The sequence below is a fragment of the Myotis daubentonii genome, chromosome 2 (assembly GCF_963259705.1).
Source record: "Myotis daubentonii chromosome 2, mMyoDau2.1, whole genome shotgun sequence".
Lineage (NCBI taxonomy): Eukaryota > Metazoa > Chordata > Mammalia > Chiroptera > Vespertilionidae > Myotis > Myotis daubentonii.
The window spans coordinates 196,312,123-196,328,791 of record NC_081841.1 but is presented as its reverse complement, the minus strand read 5'-3'; the positions used below and the strand labels follow the sequence as shown (position 1 = coordinate 196,328,791).

At 53.9% G+C, this 16,669-nt stretch overlaps 1 protein-coding gene across 10 annotated transcripts in view; it reads right to left on the bottom strand.

The window, feature by feature from the left end:
* ANK1 (ankyrin 1) overlaps nt 1–16,669 on the bottom strand; it is a 211,453-nt gene that overhangs the window by 33,102 nt on the left and 161,682 nt on the right. For 5 of the 10 annotated variants that reach the window (XM_059685307.1, XM_059685305.1, XM_059685313.1 and 2 more), the window contains exons 22-37: nt 16,375–16,447; nt 15,687–15,710; nt 14,720–14,816; nt 13,509–13,587; nt 11,305–11,402; nt 10,991–11,215; nt 9,888–10,042; nt 9,080–9,291; nt 8,399–8,603; nt 6,740–6,836; nt 6,254–6,482; nt 4,335–4,460; nt 4,105–4,224; nt 2,404–2,482; nt 2,017–2,091; nt 481–612 (exon numbers count right to left, since the gene is read on the bottom strand). In XM_059685307.1, coding sequence (XP_059541290.1) covers nt 481–612; nt 2,017–2,091; nt 2,404–2,482; nt 4,105–4,224; nt 4,335–4,460; nt 6,254–6,482; nt 6,740–6,836; nt 8,399–8,603; nt 9,080–9,291; nt 9,888–10,042; nt 10,991–11,215; nt 11,305–11,402; nt 13,509–13,587; nt 14,720–14,816; nt 15,687–15,710; nt 16,375–16,447 — 2,026 coding nt within the window. The remainder of the gene's footprint in view (nt 1–480; nt 613–2,016; nt 2,092–2,403; nt 2,483–4,104; nt 4,225–4,334; nt 4,461–6,253; nt 6,483–6,739; nt 6,837–8,398; nt 8,604–9,079; nt 9,292–9,887; nt 10,043–10,990; nt 11,216–11,304; nt 11,403–13,508; nt 13,588–14,719; nt 14,817–15,686; nt 15,711–16,374; nt 16,448–16,669) is intronic. The other 5 variants (XM_059685311.1, XM_059685314.1, XM_059685306.1 and 2 more) reach the window with 1 other exon arrangement.

The window sequence follows — 16,669 nt, the reverse complement described above, 5'->3', positions numbered from 1 at the left end:
CACTCCATTTTCCCCGAGTGGTTTTGACTACGGGAATTTGGTTGAGGAGGAGCTGAAAAGAGTGAGACACATCTTCCCCCAGGTTGGAGGAAAAGAGGCTTCTGGGAGGAGGAGGAGGACAGGCTTCGCTCGCCCGTGCTCTGTCCCAAGAGGACGGTCCTCATTTGTTTGAGAAATTCAACAGGAAGTCACATACCCTGCACGTGTGCTGCTACCTAGGGGTCCTGGTGCAACTGTGATTGACTGTGAGGACGGGGGCAAGCTGGAGGCCAAGGTTCTCTGGTTTCCTCTTCTGGCGGATTGCCCAGAAGACCCAGTGAGCCTGAGAGGTGTGTGTGTGCGAGAGGGACAGAGTGCAAAACAGATCGGATCCGAAGGCTAACATGAAACATGGATTCTGAAAGCAGAACTACGGTGGAGAAGACTAGGTCCTGGCACAGGCTTTGGAAAGAGAGGCATCCTCAGCCTAATGGTACTGACTCTTGGCGTTTGTGCCTTCACGGATGACCCAGAGGTTCAACAAGGCTGCGCTCTGCTCCAACAGCGAGTTGGGGTTTTCTACGCGGATCCTGTTGATGTCTTCCACGCTGAACTGCAGCTCCCGGGCCAGCTCTGCAAGCAAAGAACAAGACCCGGTGTGAGCCAAGCCGGAGCTGGGCTCCAGCGCCCAAGCACCTTTGGATTGGATATTCCTTCTTACCGAGAAATACCAAGTGAAATCTAAGAGGGCCAGGCAGCCTCTTAGAAAGGTGAGCAACTTATCCAAGGTCACAGAGCTGGTGCAGAGCCAGGAGTGGGGCCGAGCCTGCGGACACCCACTCCAGGGCTGTCTGTATGGCACCAGGAGGCCACTTACATCCCACCAGGAAGCAGTTAGAATGGCAATGCATTCCTGTAGTTACATTTCTTCAGGGAAAGGCATTATTTACATTTTAAATGAAAATACAAGTTCCCCTCTGAAAGCCAGGCAATAACACAGAATGTTCGCCTATTTTCCCTCCCATTATTTTTATTGTTATGTCTCACAGGTGCTTTAGAAGGGAGAACAGCCTCAGAGTCTAATTTCAAGGATGAGAAAGACCAGAGGGAAAGTTACAGTGAGAATCAGAAGGTGGCTGTAACACACACACACACACACACACACACACACACACACACGCACACACACTCACACACACACACACACACCTTTTGAGAATCAGCAGTAGACATTCTTTTTTTTTTTTTGGCTTAAAGAATGAAGTCTCTGAATTCCTGTTGTGAACCTTGGTCACACTGCCCTTCAGCAAGTTCTTGCTTAGGTTCTGAGTTTGTCTGAAGCCCTCCTGCAGGGGACTGAGGAGGTCTATTCATATAAAATCTCACCAAAAGACGGGGGAGAATTCAGTTATAGGGCCTGTGACTGTGTAAAGCACGTTTCGAGCTTTCACTTTATTTTGCCCACTCTTCACTTCAAATGTGACCCACCCTTATTGTTGACAAGACATGGGGTAGATTTCAGCGACTGCCGGAGATTGTAAATGAAAAATGTTGAGATTTAGCCTTTAATTCCCCTTTCCCCTCAGCAACACCAGCCTGTGAGGAAAGGCAATGAGAAGTGTGTAGGGGCGGTGGACAGGCCACCAGGTGACCTATCTTTTGCTCGAGTGTTTGTTATTTGCTTGCTGGGTTTTCTGGGCTCCGTCCCTAACTAGCTACATATTTAAAGTCACTCTATTTAGTGGGATCTCCGTTTTCCCATCTGTAAAATGAGGTGAACTAGATCAATTCTAAGGCCTCTTGTAATGGCAAACGTTGATTCTCTCTTACAGAGGAAATCCAGATAGAAATGGGAGAGAGAGGGAGCACCTGCCTTTCTATTGGCCCCAAAGGTGTTGCTTGGGCAACAGACCTACCCAAGACAATCACAACACAATGGATGGTAAAAAGAGGTCTAGAAATGCTTTCGTCAGGTGCTCACTACGGGGAGGTGTACACAGGCAAAGTGCTTTTTCTACCTCAACCTCCCTGGCTCACCTGCCCAGCTGAGACCCAGGTGTTCGGATATAATGGCCATCTTCATGTCTGCTCGGTCCGTCCCGCTGAGAAAGCCTGGGGAGAAGCATGGGATTTCATTGAGTAGCCTCGGCGGGACACAGAATCGACAGGGGTGAGCAAATGACCTCAGGTGGGTGCCATGTCAGGGGTGAAGCTCAGTGAGCACCAGGTTAATGGAGAGCCCTGGAAGGGTCAGGAGGAGGCCCAAGCCACAGGCTCCACCTGCTGTGTTTGTAACACATCAACCTGACACCTGCTGCATCTGTCATATCAACAGGGAGCTGCTGTGAGCGTGAGAGGAGTGGGCTCTCTCACAACCTCCTTGGAAAAGATAGCGGGCACATAGCATGCCAGGGAGGTGTATACCCAGTGTGGATTCGCTGAGAATGCTGTATCTCAGGGCCAGCGGTGTCAGAGTCCGTCTCCTGTCATCGGCTCCGCCCCCCTGCAGAAGGACGACAAGGAAAGGGTGCTGTGGGTTTCAGGCTCTCTCCCTTCTTGGAGAATGGGATTCAAGCCTATAAGCTGTGGGGTAGAGAACAGTAAGACTCCACTCCTTTGGAGCCTGCACACAAAGAGTAGAAGTGTGGGGATGAGACGGTGTTGCTAATCCGCACATAATTTAATAATGATGATAGTCATCTATAATAATAAAAGTGTAATATGCTAATTAGACTAGACGTCCTTCTGGACGACCTTCTGGACAAAGCTGGGGCTGTGAGGGAAGCCCGGGTCCCGGGTGCCAGAAGGAAGCCAATGCCAGCAGCCGGGGAAAGAAAGGCCTACTCTTGCACGAATTTCATGCATTGAGCCTCTAGTGATAATAATATTAATAGTAGTAATAATGCCTGGCTGATGTGGCTCAGTGATTGAGCATCGACCCAGGAACCAAGAGGTCACCAGTTTGATTCCCTGTCAGGGCACATGCCTGGGTTGTGGGCTCGATTCCCAGTAGGGGACGTGCAGGAGGCAGCTGATCAATAAAGTTTCTCATTGATGTTTCTATCTCTCTTTCCCCTCTCCCTTCCTTTCTCTTTAAAAATTCAATAAAAATATATATACTTAAAAAATAATAGCAATAATTACAAACCCGCGAGGCCTTTATCATGTTCCAGGCCCCGTGTAATCCTCACAATGACTATGTCATCGATGAGGAAACTGAGGCACAGACAGGCTGAATAACTTGTGCAAGCTCACTCAGCTAATAGATGGTGAAGCTGGGGTTTGAACTTAAAAAAGAGAGGTTTTCTGGATTCCTTTCTGCTCAAAAGACCCACTTGTGACACTGGTCCAAGGCCTAACGCCGTGGAAAAGCACCCCGATGCTTGCTCAAGGATGCAGGAATTCTATTTTGAAAGAGAAGTTGGCTCCCCCTGGTCCCCAGACAGGAAGGAGAATTTGAGCCACAGATGCATGAGTGTAACCTTGCCGCCTTTCTATTTTGGCAGGGAAGGCTGATTATTAAAACAACACCAGCAAAAACATGGAGACATATAATCACTCCCAAGTCCCTGTGATATATGCTGACGCGGACACCCCTACAGATTTCAATAAGAGGCCATACTTGGTCAAGATGCCTTTGCTGAGATCAAAAACCTGGGTGTTTGCACTGGCTGAGACACCAGGGATCCCTTCTCTGAGGGCCTGCCTCCCTGGGGAAGCACCTGAAAAAGAGGCTCAAAAAAAGCTATCAAATGGCTGGGTGACCTTGAGCAACTCAATGCCCAGTTCTAAGCCCCAGAGGCCTCAAGCGAGGGGTGCCAGGTAGATGCTTTTCAGGTCCCTTCGAACCTCCTCGAAGGGACATAGTCCCTAGGGTGAACACGCAGATTGCCACCTGACACGGATGTTTTGTTCCTGAGCTTTGCAGAAAGGGCCAGGCCTGCTGTCCCTGCCAGGCCACAGCCAAATGTCAGAGGAGACTGAAGAGCCTTCCTGAGCCTCCCTGAGCCTCAGGGAATTCAAAGGCAGCTTTTCAGCAGGGGGAAGCCCTTTGGAAGTGGTCGACCTACGACCTCCTCAGGGACCCCACCTCTGGCCCAGGATCCTCCTCCGGGGGCAGCTCACCTTGGTGCAGGGGGGCATGGTGATGTTCAAGTGGCAGAGGATGTGCTGCGTGTCCTCGTACTTCATCGCCTTGCGCAGGAACGACAAGGACCCTCCCGGTTCTCGGCTGCTGTCCCTCACCTAAATCCAATCACACAGCGGGGACTCAGGGGGGGCGTTCCACAGGCCACGAGGTTGGCCGAGAGATTTCTGCCTCCCCAACTTTCTAGACCCAGAAGCGAGGTCGGCACCTTTACAGGAATGGCCAGACGGTTCTCCCGGAATGACTGGAACTGGAAACTCCGCTGCTGGGCAGCTTTTTTGACGGGCACCAGGTTCCCAGAGAGTTCTGCGAACAGGGGCGTCCCTTCCAGCACCTGCAGGGAAGGGAAAGCAATCCAGCTGTCACGTAGAAGCACCCAGATGTGCTGTCCTGCCTTCAGCTCTGGCCATTCCTCCCTCGAGACACACCCCACCTACAGCACCAGGTGCAGGTCTGCTCTGGGAAACCACTGTTGGTTGGGAAAAGGTTATATTTCCAGGTTATGCTTTCTTACTGGAAAAGGTTTTACTGCAAGCAGGGACCTTCATGTATCCCGGTGTGGCTGACCAGGATTGCTGTCATAGTGCCCTAGAACCCCACGAGGATATCACAAAATGACTTCTGAAAAAACAAACCGTTTTTCACACCCATCCAAAATGTTTAGTGTATGCAAAGTGCTAGAAGTACCATGCAAGTTTTGTTTGTTTTTTTGTTAATCCTCACCAGCCCCATTTATTTCTTAGAGAGCATGGAGGGGAGAGGGAAAGACAGAAAGAGAGAAACTCTGATATGAGAGAGACACATCGATTGGTTGCTGCCCACCAGGGCTGGGGATCGAGCCTGCAAACCGAGGTATGTGCCCTTGACTGGAATCAAACCCAGGACCCTCAGTCAGAGGCTGACATTCTATCCCCTGAGCCAAACCGGCTCGGGCCCAGGCGACAGTTTAATCTCACCCCTAACATAAGGGCCCCTACTGTGTATATACTGCTTTCAATTGACCCCATTGGGCAGTTGAGGAAATTGAGGCCCAAACAGAATAAATGCTTTGTCTAGTTCAGCCGTGGGCAAACTACGGCCCGCAGGCCGGATTGGCCGTTTGAAATGAATAAAACTAAAAAAAAAAAAAAAAAAAAAAGACCGTACCCTTTCATGTAATGATGTTTACTTTGAATTTATATTAGTTCACACAAACACTCCATCCATGCTTTTGTTCTGGCACTCCGGTCCAGTTTAAGAACCCATTGTGGCCCTTGAGTCAAAAAGTTTGCCCACCCCTGGTCTAGTTAGTTCTTTCTTCTAGGCCGTCAGCCACCCACAGAGGCTCAGCACAAACTTCAAGACCAGACTATTGGGAAGGTCCTGGCTTATCACACATCTTAACATGAGCCAATATCCTGGGGCCAGTGGCAGGTTCCAATCCAGTCATCATCTGTCACGCCCTCTCCCCTGCTTCCTCATCTGGGCGCTATCAAAACCCTAGCACAGCAGGTCAGAGTGTGGGCTCTGGGGTCAGTCCACTTGGACAAATCCTTTCCCGACTGTTTACTTAGTTATGTGACCTTAGATAGGTTACTTAACCTCTCTCAGCCTCAGTCTCCTCATCTGTAAATTGGGGATAAAAGTACACACAGTTTTGAGAACCAGGTGAGATTATGCTAGTCAAGCACTTTTACTATTAGCTGGTACCGAAGGACTTTAACAAATGTCAGCTCTCATCATCACAAATCACTGGCCAACAGTGACGTTCCTCACCTTCAGGTGCTTTTCAAGAGGGGCATCAAAGAAACAGCCCAGGCCCTACCAGGTTTGGCTCAGTGGATAGAGCGTCAGCCTGGGGACTAAAGGGTCCCGGGTTCAATTCCGGTCAAGAGCACATGCCTGAGTTGTGGGCTTGACCCCCAGTAGGGGGCGTGCAGGAGGCAGTTGATCAATGATTCTCATCATTCACGTTTCTCTCTCTCCCCCCCCCCCCGCCCGCTTCCTCTCTGAAATTGATCAAAATATATTTTAAAAAAAGAGACAGCCCAGGAAGGCTACCTCCATCACCGAGAAAGGATTTCCCGTCTCACCGTGGAAAGTGAGCCGGCCCTCGAGTGCCCAGTGACAAAGGGGTGCGGTGCTTACCTCTATGTCCCTGCTCCGGGCCACCTCAACAAAGTTCTCGTGATGCTCGAGGGTCTTGTCCACCTTATCGTCCGTCATACAGTAGCAGCGCAGCCGCCCTTCTCGGGGGTCATTCATCTTGGCAAAAATGACAAACTTGGCCATGTAGGGCACCGCGGTAAGCTCCTTGTACAGCAGGGTGGCGAAGTTCACGGCCTCAGCCGTCCGAGGACAGTCCGACAGCCAAAACCTGAAAAGAGAGGGCTAAGTATAAGCACGTTCCTAAATGCCCGACGGACAGCTTCATTGCCACCCAGACAGGAGCGACCTGCAAGCCATGCATGGCCTCTCTGGCCCTCCTGGGGTCCCTGCAGGGCTTCGATGTGGGGGACACTGAGGTTCAAGGCTGGGATGGGCAGGTGGGGGCATGAGGGTGGCTACCGGCAGGGGCAGCACTGACCCCTCCATGCAGGGCCCAGAAGTCCCCTGGGCTGGGACATGTCTCACCTGGCAGAGACGTTGGTGGTGAAGGTGGCACACTCGTTGGCATACACAAGCTTGGTTGTTCCTGTTATATCTTCCCACTGGGCTTGGTCTGTTCCTCCTACAACAGGACCAGAGAATGGGCTGGGGGACAGTCTTCAGGACACAGACACGGAGCTTGCCAAAGCGGGGAGGCCGGTGTGCAGGGCAGACAGGCACATTTGGTGAAGCCCTGAGCACACCTGTTCTCCCATACTCTCCTCCCCGTTCTCACATACTCTCCTCCCTGTTCTCCCATACTCTCCTCCCTGTTCTCCCATACTCTCCTCCTGTTCTCCCATACTCTCCTCCCTGTTCTCCCATACTCTCCTCCCTGTTCTCCCATACTCTCCTCCCTGTTCTCCCATACTCTCCTCCCTTGTTCTCCCATACTCTCCTCCCCTGTTCTCCCATACTCTCCTCCCTGTTCTCCCATACTCTCCTCCCTTGTTCTCCCATACTCTCCTCCCCTGTTCTCCCATACTCTCCTCCCTGTTCTCCCATACTCTCCTCCCCTGTTCTCCCATACTCTCCTCCCCTGTTCTCCCATACTCTCCTCCCCTGTTCTCCCATACTCTCCTCCCCTGTTCTCCCATACTCTCCTCCCCTGTTCTCCCATACTCTCCTCCCGTTCTCACATACTCTCCTCCCCTGTTCTCCCATACTCTCCTCCCTGTTCTCCCATACTCTCCTCCCCTGTTCTCACATACTCTCCTCCCTGTTCTCCCATACTCTCCTCCCCTGTTCTCCCATACTCTCCTCCCCTGTTCTCCCATACTCTCCTCCCGTTCTCACATACTCTCCTCCCCTGTTCTCCCATACTCTCCTCCCTGTTCTCCCATACTCTCCTCCCCTGTTCTCACATACTCTCCTCCCTGTTCTCCCATACTCTCCTCCCTGTTCTCCCATACTCTCCTCCCCTGTTCTCACATACTCTCCTCCCTGTTCTCCCATACTCTCCTCCCCTGTTCTCCCATACTCTCCTCCCCTGTTCTCCCATACTCTCCTCCCGTTCTCACATACTCTCCTCCCCTGTTCTCCCATACTCTCCTCCCTGTTCTCCCATACTCTCCTCCCCTGTTCTCACATACTCTCCTCCCTGTTCTCCCATACTCTCCTCCCCTGTTCTCCCATACTCTCCTCCCCTGTTCTCCCATACTCTCCTCCCTGTTCTCCCATACTCTCCTCCCCTGTTCTCACATACTCTCCTCCCTGTTCTCCCATACTCTCCTCCCTGTTCTCCCATACTCTCCTCCCCTGTTCTCCCATACTCTCCTCCCTGTTCTCCCATACTCTCCTCCCCTGTTCTCCCATACTCTCCTCCCCTGTTCTCCCATACTCTCCTCCCCTGTTCTCCCATACTCTCCTCCCCTGTTCTCCCATACTCTCCTCCCCTGTTCTCCCATACTCTCCTTCCACTCCTCCTAGCGACCCACAGCCCCCTTCCCAGAGCAGCCAGGGGTGCTTCCACAGAAGGCGTGGACTCTACTCAGATGCATCACCCCTCCATCCCTTTGGAGAGCACCTCACTAGGCCAAGCCAATAAAATGCGAGACGACGGCTATCTTTGCCTTCCCCTGTCTCCCCCTGGAGTGGCTGGAAGGAGGACAGGAGACAGGCCAGAAGCCAGGGGTCACCTCTCACCAATGACGCTGCAGAGCAGGCGCAGGCTGGTGGTGTCTCCCTCCCCGCTGTCCCGTGGGTTGTCCGTCCAGGAAGGAGGGAGTGGGATCCGCAGCCCGATGGGCCGGTGAAATTTCCGGCGCCTGGGCTCCACGGTGACAATGGGGCTGAACGTGGCCTGGTTGCCCAGGAGTTTGGTGACAAGCTCATCTGGAACAGGCTGGGCCTGCGAAGGGCCGAACAGGGGACACTCAGCCCCAGAGCCTCAGAGGGGCTCGTGGACAGGAAACAGCACAGTCCCCAAGGGGAAGGCGGGCTGTCTATACGGAGTGGAAAGGTGGGACCCAGGGCTGCCCAGGGCAGATGTCACTGCTTAGCTCTCCTTTCTGAGCCCTTTCTCACCATTTCCCTGCGGCTCCTCATTGCCGGGATGGTACCCTCCAGGAGGTCACGTGGGTTAATGCCTTATCCGGGACATTCAGCAACTTCACAGGGAGCTGCTGCCTGATCCCACCCACCCAACTGTCTTTTGAGCTTTAAGGTCAAATCTCTAATGAAACTTTGAGGCCCTGGACAAAAGTGTGGGGGTGAGGGTTGTCTTCCTGAGGGCCTTGAACACTTTCTACCTTTCATGAACTCTGTCTGGGTGCGGTAGGGGAGGGGCAGGGGGCGCCCCATCGGGAGAGGAGGAGGCCACGTCACCTGCAGAGCCAGCTTCACTCTCTTGGTGACGGCGTTTTCTGGGAAGGTCGCCTGCACCAGGGGCACCAGCTTGCTCTTCAGAGAGCCCCCTTCAGGGCCGATGGTGTCGTAGTCCTGGCAGAGCCGGGACATGATCACGAAGTACAAGGGGAAGTCCGTGGTGATGATGCGGCACACCCGCTTCTTCTCCAGCTCCTCCAGACTCCCCAGTTCTGGAACCACAGGGCATGGTGCCCTTAGGCCCGGCGTGCTGAGCCCAGGCTCAGCCCCACCATGTCCCAGAGCCCCCTCAGCACTGCTCTCTCCGGGGGCAGGCCTCCACCCAGTGGGGGGCCTGGGAGGAGGAGGCTGAACTGCGGGAGGGAGAAATCCCTGCATCCAGAAGGTCCAGCAGAAGGAGATGCAGGTGGCACATAGGGGTCAGGTGCTCTCTCAGATGCCCTAGAGCAGTGGTCGGCAAACTGCGGCTCGCGAGCCACATGCGACTCTTTGGTCCCTTGAGTGTGGCTCTTCCACAAAATACCGACTTCTGCGCATGGGCCACAAAGTTTCAATCGCACTGTATGTGCACGCCTGCATGTGGTATTTTGTGGAAGAGCCACCCTCAAGGGGCCAAAGAGCCGCATGTGGCTCGTGAGCCGCAGTTTGCCCACTACTGCCCTAGGGACCCGGAACTGCACTAAACGGGCCCTCTGCAGTCTCTCGGGGCTCTCCAAATTCCAGGCGGCCAACAGCCCACCCCCAAAGTCCAGCCTCAAATGCCATCTTCCCGGAGGGCGCCTGCTCTGGGGCGGTGGGGCTCAGGTACCTTCGTCCATCCCGTTGAGGATCTGATCCAGGTAGCTTTCTCCGTAGCGGCTCTTGTGTTCCTTCCACACGGAGCCGTTCTCACTCCGCAGCACCACGAGCTCACGATCCCCGCGGCCATGGGAGGCGAAGTGGGGGATCTCCACAATCACAGGGCTGCGGGCACAGAGCGCATAGTGAGGAGGTGTGAGGACTCGGGGGTGCGCGCCTTGCGGCCAAGGGAGGGAAGAGGCGGGTGTGGGGCAGCTGGTTGCTGCCTGGAGGGAGAAGGGGTCCTGTGGCCACAGTGGGGCCCCACCTGTGGGCAGGTCCCGACTGTGGAACAGACCTGCCTCAGGTTCCTGAGCCACCCCAGGGCCCCTGTCGGTCACCACCAGGCAAACAGCTCTGCCCTGGAGCCCGCCTGGCATCTCTGCACAGCGCCTCTCGGGGCCCCGGCTTCCTGCCAGCACAGCGATCATGACGGAGGCTTTCGGGACTACACTCGAGGGCTCTGCAGGCTGCTTTACAAGTGGTGGATGTGAGCTTGGGGTGGAGACAGGGGGTGGACAGAGATGAGAAGGCAGGGCCTCCTGGGCAAGGCCTGTCCCCACGCGCCAGCCGCTGCCAGCCGCCAGCTGTGGTGCCTGAAGAATAACAAGGCTCCGGCAGAAGCCCCGCCTGCCTGCCTGCCTGCCGCGGATGAGGTGAGGAATGAATGGGCTTCGAAGCCCATTGATCTTGCCGGCCATGGGGTGAGGCTGTAAAGTTTAGTCCAATAAGACCATTTTGAAGCTAAAATAATTAAACCCTGGTGGGGAGGGGGGTCCCCAAAGTAGCTCTGTCTTCCCGTCCCTTCTCTAGTGTCATCCGGGGTTGGAGAGTACTGAGCTCCACCCGGGCTGTGGACTCCTTCGTGTACCAGGAACAGGCAGTTAAAGGGGGCGGTGGGGGGCGGGGGGGCCCGGGGTACCGTTCCTGTCAGGACAGCCCCCTGATGGGGGCACCAGGCTCGTCCGCTCTCTGCCCTGTGGCGGGTGGCTCTGTGGTTGCGGCCGAGGTGGCCGCGATGGACCCACAGGGCAGGGACAGGTCAGGGACACCCTGCGCAGAGAGGCCTCGCACCTCAAGAACTGAGCCCCTGTGGGCCCCAGCGCGATGATCCTGCTGGCCAGGCCCTCCTCCTCGGCCAGCGGGGGCGGCGTGCTCAGCTTCTGCGGCTTGACCAGGCGGCAGGTGATGCGAGTGGGTGCCGCACACGTCCGAGGCGGGATCACCACCCGCAGGCCGTTGTGCCGGCTCCCTCTCATGGAGCCTCCCCGGGCGTCCACCATGAAGCTCACCAGAAACCTAGGGCACAGGCAGATCCGTGTTGGGTATCCACGTGCTCCCTCCGAGACAGGAGCGTGGGGGTCCAGTCCCACGCGGGGGCCACTCACCCTGTGTGCACGGGGCTGGCCACCGGGCTGATGTTGTCTGAGGTCTCTGTGGCCGGGCTGCTGGGGATGAGTGAGTCTTCATCATACTCTTTAGATGCCTGAGGAGGAGAAGAAGGACAACTGTCTTAGCCCCTCCCAGGCCACAGGTCCTGGTCGCGGGACCGCCGCTGCTGAGCCCGGCTGGGGGGGCTCAGGAGCAGCTCCTCGCCAGTAACCACGGAGACCAGCGGAGGAAGTGCCTCCACCGGCTCACTGCTGAACCTGTGGGTGCAAGGCGCGCCTGGAGTCAAAGGAAGCGTGGCCACTCCTCGGCTCACGACCCTGGGACGGCGTCTCGGAACAGACGGAGCAGGTCCTCCCTCCAGTCTGGCTTCAATCTTAGGTCCTGCGCCCACTGCTGACCTACCCCCCTGTTCTCCAGCTACACCCCAGCCTGAACCCTCTGCTTGAGGTGGCTTGGTTTTCACACTAGAGTTGGCAACAGAGCCTGTACCATCGCCTACTCGTTCTTTAGCTCTGGGTGAGCTCCTTGTCCTGTAGGCACCTGAGGTACACGAGGTGACTGGAATGGACCATTGCCCTTGTGTGTGTGTGTGTGTGTGTGTGTGTGTGTGTGTGTTGGGGGCGGGGGTGATGGATGGGCAGCTTCCTGTTATCTCATCTACAAATGGGACAGACCCTGCCCACAGCAATGCTGCAACTACAGGACATGGGGCTGCCGCACACAAGGACTCCTGAAAGCCATCAGGGCCTGGACCTGTCGCCATCCCCTCCAGGCCTATTCTCCTCTGCTCTGCTCATGCTTTTCCACAGATGCAGACGCCCTTGTCGCTCTCCTTCACTCTTCACTTTTGATGTCTCGCCTCCTCCATCAATCTTTCCCTTTGACTCTGATCTGGAAAAACTCACACCACACTGTTGAGCACCTGGATATTTACGCTTCCCTCATTTTGTGCTAAATGGTTTCATGTAGCTGAGTCCACCCATGCCGGCTGGACCATCAGCTCCTACGAGGCAGGTCTGGGTCTCCTAGTCTGCCATCCGGCCTTATGCAGGGCACACAGTAGGACTCCAGCAACACCTGCTGATTTGAGGAGTCGTAGAGAATGGGTTGGTCAAGGAACAGCAGGACACAGCTCCACCCAGCTGCTTTTGTTGATTTGGGCAGCACCCAGGGAGTGTGCCCCAGCGGGACCAGGGCCGTATCTGGCCATGTCCCCCAAATGCCACCCAATGAGTGACACCAATATCCGCCACCACAATACACCCAGCTAGAATGGCTGGCTGGACAGCTTCATAGCCACTTGGGGCCAGGGCTATGGCTGCCGCACTCAGACACCGCGCCCCCCCCCCCCCCGCCCCGTCAGGGGCAGTGGAAGAGACCAGGCTTTGTGGGACACAGACATGCTCTGGCTCAGTTATCAGGCCTCAGGCTGTCATTTCCAACCTCAAACGCCACACTGCTTTCTTTTTATGCTAGAAAAACCCCTTGTTCTGGGGGGCGGGGGGGGGGGAGTGCCTATGGCATAAAAGTAACCAAGGGGAAATGAAATTGTTTTAAACCCTCCGACCCTTGTTGGAGACAAATTCAGATGCCATCCAGGGGAGCCACACCGTAGAGTACTGCAATGAGTAATATTCCAAGTGGGAACAATCTTTCTGACACCCTCTTCTATTCCTATTGGTATTTTAAGCTCCCAATAATCCCTTAAGGACGGTGAGGCAGAAACTGCTCCCTTTTCACTGATGTGAAAGAAGAGGAGCGCAGGGTCCTGTGATGTGCCCGAAACTTCGCTGTAGAGGCAGGTACAGCCTCGGGCTAGCTCTCCAGCACCGTGACCTGCTGCCCCCATGGCTGCAGAGAGCGCATGCGTGCACCGTGGTCGGGGCCGTGAGAACACGGGCCTTTGAGCTGAACTTCTGGTGTCGGTTCTTAGCCTTGCTCATGACTGAACCAGCATAATGGTGTTTCCCACGCCCATGGGCTCTGCGAGACGCCATGTCAGTCACGTCTGGGATAATGAGAACACTGACACCCCAGGGGCTATGAGGAGCAGTAGAATCTCGGATCTGAGGGCTCGGTAAATGCTACACGTGTTTCAACTGTCAGCTCCTCTCATACCCCAGGTCATCTGGAAGCAATCATTGTCCCGGGGGTCTCTGCTCGCCACAAAATGGAAAACAAGAGAAAGGATGCTTCTTACCTGCTCTGGCTCTTCAGATCTGATCACCACTGTCTCAGGTGTGACACAGGGAATCCTCGGGATGGCTGGAGATTCCACCCTGTGCACCAAGACAATTGGAAAATCAGAGACAATCCTTCCAAGTGGTCCCCCTTCTTCCATGGGAGGCCTAAGTGAAACACCTCTGTACCCCATAATAACTACCCAGTCTGCTCCCTCACCACAGCCTGGACCCACCCGCGCACCCACCCCCCATTTGCACATGCAATACAACTCAGCCTCCACCACTGACCAGCTTCCTCCCTTCGCCTCAAAGCCATTCCCCGGAGCCCCATTGTCCCTCACAACCTCACAGAAGGGCCCACCTCCTCCAGGAATCCTCCCCACTCTTATCAGCTCTGTTCTTAGCCTCAGAGCCCTTGTTGATAGAACCCTCGCTCTGGCCTCCACACCTTATTCTGCATTGCTATATGACCTCTGGTTGTGTGTTGATCCTACCAAATAAATCTGTAGTTTCTTTATGGCCAGGGGCCAAGTCTTGTACTTCTTTCTAAGTGATGTTCAAAAAATACAAATTGATTACATATCCTTGTTGTTTCACTTCCTGCTTGTCCCACTGTCCTGCCTTGTATAAGCCATGGTACTACACTGGCACATGTCTGTCTGTCCAGAAAACGCCGAGGGCTCAGTGTTTCCACACAGTGGTCTCTTCTAGATTTATTTGTAGAAAATCCCCGTGTGCTAATGTGCCCACAGCAGAGTAACTCCCAGGGTCACAGGGAGGAGTGAGAAATATGTTCAGGGCAGAGACAGCCTCTCTGTGGGTTTTCCCTAATGTGTGGAAGGATGTGGTCAGTGTTAGAGCTCAGGCACCAGTTTCTAATGTGAATTTTCTCAATGGATTCTTCTGGGTGAGAAACTGAGAGTGTGTGAGAGGGCGAAGGGGTGTGCATATGAGACTGTGAATGAGGGAGGAAGAAATTTGGGAGGCAGAGGTACCGGAAGAGGAGGGAAGACACTCCCGGCCAATATGCTGTAAGGGAGGCCTCCATGTCCCCACTTGATGCCCAAGCTACAGAGTTAATTTATCCTAAGGTGCTGGACCCACAGTCCAATCGACCAGCAACTATATCCCTGTCAGGGGCACACCCAGGGGCTGGCCTTCCAGTGACTTTCTCTGCTCTGAGATCCAGGGCAGGACCTCGGCCACCCACGGGGTGGGCACTTCTTACACTTGATCCAGCTTCGGCACAAAATCCAGCAGCTCTTTCTCTTCGTCTACGTCCCTGGAGTCCTGCCTCTCAGCCCTGGAGCCGACGAGTTCTTCTCCTGAAACCACACAAGTTTAAGTGAGTGACGGAATGGAGACTTCCTCTTTCTTTTAAACAAGTGCTCTGCCTGGTCCTCAGTGCCGAGGAGTGGAGGAAGTCTCAGATGCTCGAAGGGGACCATGAGCAAGGTCTTCGACCAGCCCTGTTCCTCCAGCCCTGGTACCCAGAGCAGGGCAGCAGCTCCTAGCATCTTAGTCTGTACCAGCCTTTGTAGAAGAAAAAAAAAAATACAACCAGAAAGAACTTTTTTTTTTTTTTTTTTTTGGGCTGGGCAAATTCCATTTCCAAAGAGCCCTTGTAGAGTGTGCAGTGACGCCAGAGAAAGGGCTGCTTCTGTTCTTTTCCACTCCACGCACCACAGAAGCACAGGCTGCCACGGAACTGCACCCGTTCGTTCTGAAGGGCTGAGGGGTTCTTGTAACCGTGGCAGGTGGAGCCTCACTACCTCCTAAACCCGTCACCACAGGTTCACATTATGCCTACAACCCAGGCTGCCTCTCTGTTTCTCTTTCCTTGCTTGCACTGGAGCGGGAGCCCTCGACTCTGCAGTGTCATCTGCTGTCCCTTAGCAGTGAGTGTCCTGATTCTGTGATCCGGAGCTGACAGAATGAAATACAACAACAGCTCATGCAGTTATGATCACAAACACAGTGGCATGGGCACAGACACAGAGATGGGCAGGCGGGAGCTCCCCGCCAGGGCATGGATCTTATGGGTGTACATTTCCTGTTTTAGTCAAAGCTCCCGGCTCCGGAGTGTTAGCCGCCAGAGGAGGGTGGAAAGCAGGAATGGATTAGTGAGAGCTTGGATTGCTTGGGGTGAAATGCACTGTGAGAAAGGACCACAGGGAACAGAAAGTATTTCATACCCATTATAGATATATGAGCGGTTCCTGGAAAGCAAAGAAGAGCCAAGTTTAAGAAAGGACAGGATTGCAGTCAGTTAAAGCGAGAGGCATATCACCACAGGGGACACGAGCACAGCTTTAATCATCTAGTTGCAAAGTTACTCATTCAAGGGCCAGAGAGATAACCCAGTCCAGTCCAACTACTGACATCCGAGGGTTTTTTTTCCTACAAGCACCTGGTTCACAGAAGTTGAAAATGGATATACCCCCAAACTTTCTGACCCCTGAGGAGGTCAGAAGGGCAGCTTATTAAACAGATTCATACAGATTTTAAAATAAACAGCTTGTTGTTTGCTCAAGGAAAGCACCAGGCAGAACTTTATGGCAGTTCTTTACAGCTCTAATCATTGATCTGAGTAGAATCATAGTCTATGTATAATATATGCAAACACATATTTATGAAATGTCATGGGATGTTGTATTTTAATCTCCAAGATGTAGATTTTCCTTCTAAAAAATTACATTAATGAAGTATTTCTGAGGGCAGAGAACATCTTTGAAAAGCAGTTTCTCTCTGGTTTCAGTTCAGGCCCGAGGTGCTGTGCTGTGCTATAGGGACCCCTGAGCAGGCCAGGAAGCACTCGGGGAGTGCTCAGAGCCCACGTGTCCCCCGCCTGTACCCCGACTTATGTCAATTCCCAGACTTTACCTTCATCTTCAGAAACATCCAGGATCTCATCTACTGTCTCAGGGAAACTCATCCGGTGCTTATCACTGACTAACTAAAATGAGAAAAAGCAGAGAATTCAACCCAAATAGAACACAGACAGCAATTACCTGGTTATGACCATGGAGACAGGAAGGAGGAGGGAAAGGAGCTTTGTCCCAAATGAAAAAAAAATCAGAGCTAAGAGGCTGTCAGCCTGGAAGCCGAAGTGTGACAGGAATCACAGGGGAGATAAACATGACACACCAGCTTCCCATGGCTTCTGCCCCAGGCCCGT